Source organism: Eubalaena glacialis, chromosome 13 (assembly GCF_028564815.1).
Source record: "Eubalaena glacialis isolate mEubGla1 chromosome 13, mEubGla1.1.hap2.+ XY, whole genome shotgun sequence".
Lineage (NCBI taxonomy): Eukaryota > Metazoa > Chordata > Mammalia > Artiodactyla > Balaenidae > Eubalaena > Eubalaena glacialis.
The window spans coordinates 11,854,068-11,860,459 of record NC_083728.1 but is presented as its reverse complement, the minus strand read 5'-3'; the positions used below and the strand labels follow the sequence as shown (position 1 = coordinate 11,860,459).

The window sequence follows — 6,392 nt, the reverse complement described above, 5'->3', positions numbered from 1 at the left end:
TTAATAGACCAGGGATTGAGGTCTAGAGGGTGCCACAGCCAGGAGGGTACAGATCAGAAACAGAAGTCCTTCCCTGCAACCCCCAACTCCAAATCCACTAGAGACAATCTCCATGGACCATCTCTGATGGTTCCCCCTTCAGCCTTATTTTTCGACCTGCTGGCTGGTTTCTAAGCCCTTTCACCTCTCTCTGTCAAGGAAGCAACAATGGCACTCCCTTTGGGCAAGGTGCCTTGGTTTCCTCCTGGAAATGGGGCTAAAGAAAAGCTGCAGAGACTGGGAGAAGGAATTCTGAAAGCAGTTTGGGGGCAGAGGAGGGGCATGTATCTGGGTAGGAAGTGCCTGTTCTTCCACAGTCCCCGCCAGGCTCCTGCCCACCACTCCTAGCCATGTGGTCCCGGCCCACGGCTTCCGGTTTTACAAGAGAAGCTGGAAGTTTGAATTTTGATGTGAAGTGTCTTGCTTTTTAAATGTTGGCAATACATTCATTAAAGAACAAAACAAACAAAAAATCTGGAACAAAACACTATGGGGTCAAGCTGAACACGCCTCTGGGTTGGATAGGGCTGCTGGCTGCCATTTTGAGACCCTTCCCCGCCCCAGGTTCCTACAAACACCTATGCCAGACGGTAACTGGGAGAAGTCACTGTGGGTGGTGTCAGGTGGATCCTGGTTTCTGGGCCCTTGCTGCCTGCAGGCCCGCTGGGGCGTGCTCCAGGCCTCTGGGCCATAGTGGTTCAGCTCACATCACCGCCCTCCTCGGGGAAAGGCTGGGCATTAATGGTGGGGCAGCAGGCAGGGCCTGTTGAGCAACGAGCCTTGTGAAAACAAGGGCTTACGTCACCCGTGCACGCAGCCTCCCTGCAGGACACCTAGGGTGGCACTGGGATGGGAACTGCCACTGATTTCACTGTCAGGCCAGGGCAGGGTGGAAAGCAAAAGGCTCAGTATTTGTTAGGTGAGGTCAGAAGGGCAAGACCCCAATGGGACTGAGTCGGGTCCTTGGGGGCTGGTCCCCAGGGTCTGGGTTGCCCCTTGACTCGCTGTGTGACCCCAACTGCCCTTATCTGAGCCTCAGCTTTTCCATTTGGAAAATGGGGCTCCCATGGCCAGACCCGTTATGATTTGTTACAAACCCAAAGCGGGAGGTTGGGCTGGAAAGACTTTAATCCTTCCCACCCCTTGAATGTGACCTGGGACACACTTAGCTCTGCTGGGCCTCAGTTTTCTCATTCGTAAAGCGGAGATAATAATAGTACCTGCTTCCTACCAATTATCGGGAGGATTAAATGAGTTAATATATGTAAAGAGCTTAAAATATGGCTCAGAGAGGGTGAAAGATTGTGCGAGGACACACACAAATTAGCTGCAGACTCCCCAGGTCTCACTGCATCTCCCCAGAACCCTGAGAGGTGGGGGTGGGTGCTGAAGCTCAGAGAGGGGAGCCATCTTGTCTGAGGTCACACAGCCCAGCTAATGGTGGGGGGAACCTCACCTTCTTCTCAGCCTCCTCCATTTATTGAGTACCTCCTGTGTACCAGGCACTGTTCTAGGCACTGGGGGAACCGCAGTGAATAAAACAAACAAAAATCCTGGCCCTGTTGGAGCTGACAATGGGAGAGGGCAGTGGGGACAGAAATCAAGACGTGTAGGTGAGATAATGTTGATTGTAATTGAGAATGGTGAAGGAGGTGAAGCAGGGGGATGCGAAAGGAGTGATCAAGGGCCTAGGACTTTCGATGGGCAGGTCAGGGAGGCCTTCTCAGAGGAGGTAACCTTTGGGCTGAGCCCTGAGGAGCTGCCTTGGGCAGAGCTGGGGAAACAGCGGTCTTGGTCCAGAGGTAGCAGCAAATGCATTCGTTCCCTGGTAAATTTTGAGCATGCCTGATCCAGGAGTTCCCATATTTGAGGGCTGGCGCTCATGGAGGGGTTGGTCTGGAGTGGGACTGAGGCAGACAAGACAACTAGGATAACGGTGGCTGGAGATAAGGGCTGGGAAGGAAGTTCACCAGCAGGTGGGGCAGGGAGGGCCTCTTGGAGGCAGTGGCCCTCAAGCTCAGCCCTGAGTGTCCCATTTTGCAGCTTGGGAGGCCTGGCTGGGTGGCCCTGGGGCCTTGGATCCCTCCCTGGCCCAGAGGCTGCTGGGAAGGCCTAGAAAGCCAGCAGGCTGGGCCAGTGTTTCATCCTGTTCCTCCCTGCCCCCCACCCCCCAAGGGCACTCAAGAGATGTCATTTCTCCAGCTCTCCAGGGCGGAGGTCACCCCAGCTCAGCAGATAACGCTGAAGGTTGAGCAATGTCCACCTGCCCGCCAGGGCCAGGGCTGGGGTCAGTGGGCTGGGGGTCAGCAACCAGCAGGCTGGGAGCTCCTGCCTGGACAGCCTGGGCCGGGAGTGGCAGAGGGGTAGGCCCAAGGAGCTGCCCAAATGGCCTCGGAACGGCTCAGGAGAGGGTAAGGGGCCGCCAGAGCCCACTCTGCAGGGAGGGCCTCAGGCCTAAATTCAGATCCAGGGGGGCCATCTTGTTTCCCCATCTGTGAACCAGGGGCAGCAAGGGCATGCTTCTGGCAGGGTGAAAAAGCAAACTCTGGGTCCAGGCCCACCCTCACCGCCCAGTAGGGACCTGGTGAAAACAGGGGAATTCCCTTTTCTCTCCTGTATGGCCCCTCCTGAGCCTGGCTGGTACCCCACCCCACCAGCCTCAGAAACAGGTGTTTTGGCCTCGGGTGCAAATAGGTCTGAGGGTGCCTGGACAAAGGCTTTCCTTCCGAGAACAGTGGGGGACATGAGGCCATGTGATCTTGGGTGTGCTGTGGGCCTCTGGGCCTCTTTGTACCCTGGCAGAAGGCCCTTCTTTATGATGTGTGTCCCAGAGCCGTAAGCCTTACGTTTGGGAGTCTGTGGTGGAGACAGTAATACAACTAATAATAATAACAGTAACGACACCTTCACGGACTGAAGCTTGGAGAAGTGAAGTGACTTGCCCAAGGTCACACAGTGTGTTGGAGCCAAGCATCCCCATCCCCTTCCACCCTCCCGGGGCCCACGTCGGGGTGTGGTGGGGCTGGAGAAGACCCGGGTGTGGTCTGAGGGGCGGGCAGGTGCGGTGGGCGGGGCTAGGGGAGGGGCGCGGTCGACCCTGGCACAGGCCCAAGTGGAGCTCGCCCCTGACCTGCAGGCCCCCAAACCCAGGTCTTGGTATTTAAGACAGGAAGTCGCCACAGGTGTGAAATTCCTTCCTTCCAAGATCTGGGGATGGGGGCAAGTTTAGGGGCGAGGCTGGACCCAGGGAAGGGCCGTGGAGATGGGTCCCCTCTCCGGGAGCCAGAGCTGGGGTCTCCAGCATCCCGCCTGGAGCGCGTCCCTTCGGTGGGGAGTCGGGACTGGTTGCAGCCGATCCTGAAGCCAGCGCCTCCTCCAGCAGGGGGCGGGCCGCGGCCGTGTTTGGGGTGGGAGAAGACGATCACGTTGCCCCCTCCCCGGATTCTCCCCTCCCTTTTAGTACAGCCTCCAGCCTAGAGGGGGCGGTCCGGGGGCGGGTTAGCGCCTTCTCTCGCTCCCAATCCCGGGGCCGCCGGGTGGGAGTGGGCAGGGGGCGATGCCGCCCTCTACCGGGCCGAGGGACCCCCGAGGGCGCGCTCCGGGTTTCCAGTCTGGCCACCACGCCCCACCGCCGCTCTCCCGGGGGTCTCGGGCGGCCACAGCGTGTCCTCTGCGTGCCTGGGGAGGGGCTGGGGCGGCCTCCAGGCGTGACGCAGCCGTTGCCATGGCCCGCCTTATAAATAACCGGGCTCAGGAGAAACTTTAGCGAGTCAGAGCCGCGCACGGGACCGGGAAGGGGACCCACCCGAGGGTCCAGCCACCAGCCGCCAGCCCCCGCACTAATAGCGGCCACGCCGGAGGGAGCGGCAACAGCATCAGGGACACAGCAGCGACAGTTCGGAGCTGGGAGGCCGCGCCACCTGCGGGCCGGCCGGAGCGGGCAGCCCCAGGCCCCCTCCCCGGGCACCCGCGTTCATGCAACGCCTGGTGGCCTGGGACCCAGCATGTCTCCCCCTGCCGCCGCCGCCTGCCTTTAAATCCATGGAAGTGGCCAACTTCTACTACGAGGCGGACTGCTTGGCTGCTGCGTACGGCGGCAAGGCGGCCCCCGCGGCGCCCCCCGCGGCCAGACCCGGGCCGCGCCCCCCCGCCGGCGAGCTGGGTAGCATCGGTGACCACGAGCGCGCCATCGACTTCAGTCCATACCTGGAGCCGCTGGGCGCGCCGCAGGCCCCGGCGCCGGCCACGGACACCTTCGAGGCGGCTCCGCCTGCGCCCGCCCCCGCTCCCGCCTCCTCCGGGCAGCACCACGACTTCCTCTCCGACCTCTTCTCTGACGACTACGGGGGCAAGAACTGCAAGAAGGCGGCCGAATACGGCTACGTGAGCCTGGGGCGTTTGGGGGCCGCCAAGGGCGCGCTGCACCCGGGCTGCTTCGCGCCCTTACACCCGCCGCCCCCGCCGCCGCCGCCACCGCAGCCGGCCGAGCTCAAGGCGGAGCCGGGCTTCGAGCCCGCGGACTGCAAGCGGAAGGAGGAGGCCGGAGCGCCGGGCGGCGGCGCCGCAGGCATGGCGGCTGGTTTCCCGTACGCGCTGCGCGCCTACCTCGGCTACCAGGCGGTGCCGAGCGGCAGCAGCGGGAGCCTCTCCACGTCCTCGTCGTCCAGCCCGCCCGGCACGCCGAGCCCAGCAGACGCCAAGGCGCCCCCGGCCGCCTGCTATGTGGGGGCGGCGCCGGCGCCCTCGCAGGTCAAGAGCAAGGCCAAGAAGACCGTGGACAAGCACAGCGACGAGTACAAGATCCGGCGTGAGCGCAACAACATCGCGGTGCGCAAGAGCCGCGACAAGGCCAAGATGCGCAACCTGGAGACGCAGCACAAGGTCCTGGAGCTCACGGCCGAGAACGAGCGGCTCCAGAAGAAGGTGGAGCAGCTGTCGCGCGAGCTCAGCACCCTGCGGAACTTGTTCAAGCAGCTGCCTGAACCCCTGCTCACCTCCTCCGGCCACTGCTAGCGCGGCCCCCGCGCGCGTCCCCCTGCCGGCCGGCCTCCGCGCTGCCGGGCGCGCCGCGGCCACCGAGACTCCGGGAAGCGCCCGCGCTCCCGCCCCCGCCCCTGGTGGCGCCGGCAAAACTTTGGCACTGGGGCACTTGGCAGCGCGGGGAGCTCGTCGGTAATTTTAATATTTTATTATATATATCTATATCTATATTTTTGTCCACACCAACCGCACATGCAGATGGGCCGCCCGCCCGTGGTGTTATTTAAAGAAGAGATGTCTATGTGTACAGATGAATGATAAACTCTGCCTCTCCTTCTGACCCCTCTCCAGGCGCCGGCGGGCGGGCCGGTTTCGAAGTTGATGCAATCGGTTTAAACATGGCTGAACGCGTGTGTACACGGGACTGACGCAACCCACGTGTAACTGTCAGCCGGGCCCTGAGTAATCGCTTAAAGATGTTCCTACGGGGTTGTTGCTGTTGCTGTTGTTTTTGTTTTTGTTGTTGTTTTTTTGGTCTTTTTTTTTTGTATTATAAAAAAAAATCTATTTCTATGAGAAAAGAGGCATCTGTATATTTGGGAATCTTTTCCGTTCAAGCATTAAGAACACTTTTAATAAACTTTTTTTTTTTTTTTTTGAGAATGTTTAAAGAGCCTTTTGGGGGCAGTAGTTGGCTTTGATTTTTTTTTTTCCCTTTATTTTGGATTTATGATTTTACATTTGCTTTTCTGGTGTGTGTGGGGTTGTTGTGTGTGTGTGAGTTGCTATTATTTTTGGCTCTTTAGGTGGTTGGGTGGGGGGGTTGCAGCTGCTTTTTCTCCTCTGCTACTCCCCCAGGGCCTGTGCTTGGAGATGGGGGTACCAGGCCGGGGCGGGGGAGGGGCAGAGGAGTGCTGGGCTAGGCTTTCAGGGTGACTCAGTGCCGCTGGGTGCTGGGGAGGAGTGACTCGGAACCTTGCTTGGGGAGGGTCTGCAGGGCCTCTGGCTGGTCCTGAGTGCTAGGCTTGGGTTTAGACGGGCCTGTAGGGCTCTGACCTCTGCACAGTGCTTGGGGACCCAGCCAGCAGAACTGTGACTCTGAAAGAGGAGGGGATACAGGTCTTGGTCCTGCTGAGCCCAAGTTGGGGCAGATTCTTTTGGAAAGTGAAGTGGGGCCGGCTGTTTAGAAAATAGTATGTGTGTGTATGTGTATTTTTAAGATAGTGGCCTGGGTGGCTAGCTTGTGTTTGTGTCCCTGGCCAGCGGGAGGGGAGAATCCGGGCCAGGTAGGGGAAGTGGGGGGAAGGGTTCCTGTACTTCCACTCCTTTTCCTAGGAGTGGGAGATGTGCCATTTGTCCTCTTTGCCCAGTTG

The 6,392-nt window shown here is 59.8% G+C and overlaps 1 protein-coding gene across 1 annotated transcript; it reads left to right on the top strand.

The window, feature by feature from the left end:
* The first annotated feature begins 3,598 nt into the window (after positions 1-3,598).
* Positions 3,599-5,676, top strand: CEBPB (CCAAT enhancer binding protein beta). Its single transcript, XM_061208036.1, has one exon. It carries the CDS (start codon positions 4,015-4,017, stop codon positions 5,050-5,052), a length of 1,038 nt encoding a protein of 345 aa, XP_061064019.1. The 5' UTR covers positions 3,599-4,014; the 3' UTR covers positions 5,053-5,676.
* Positions 5,677-6,392: the final 716 nt, after the last annotated feature.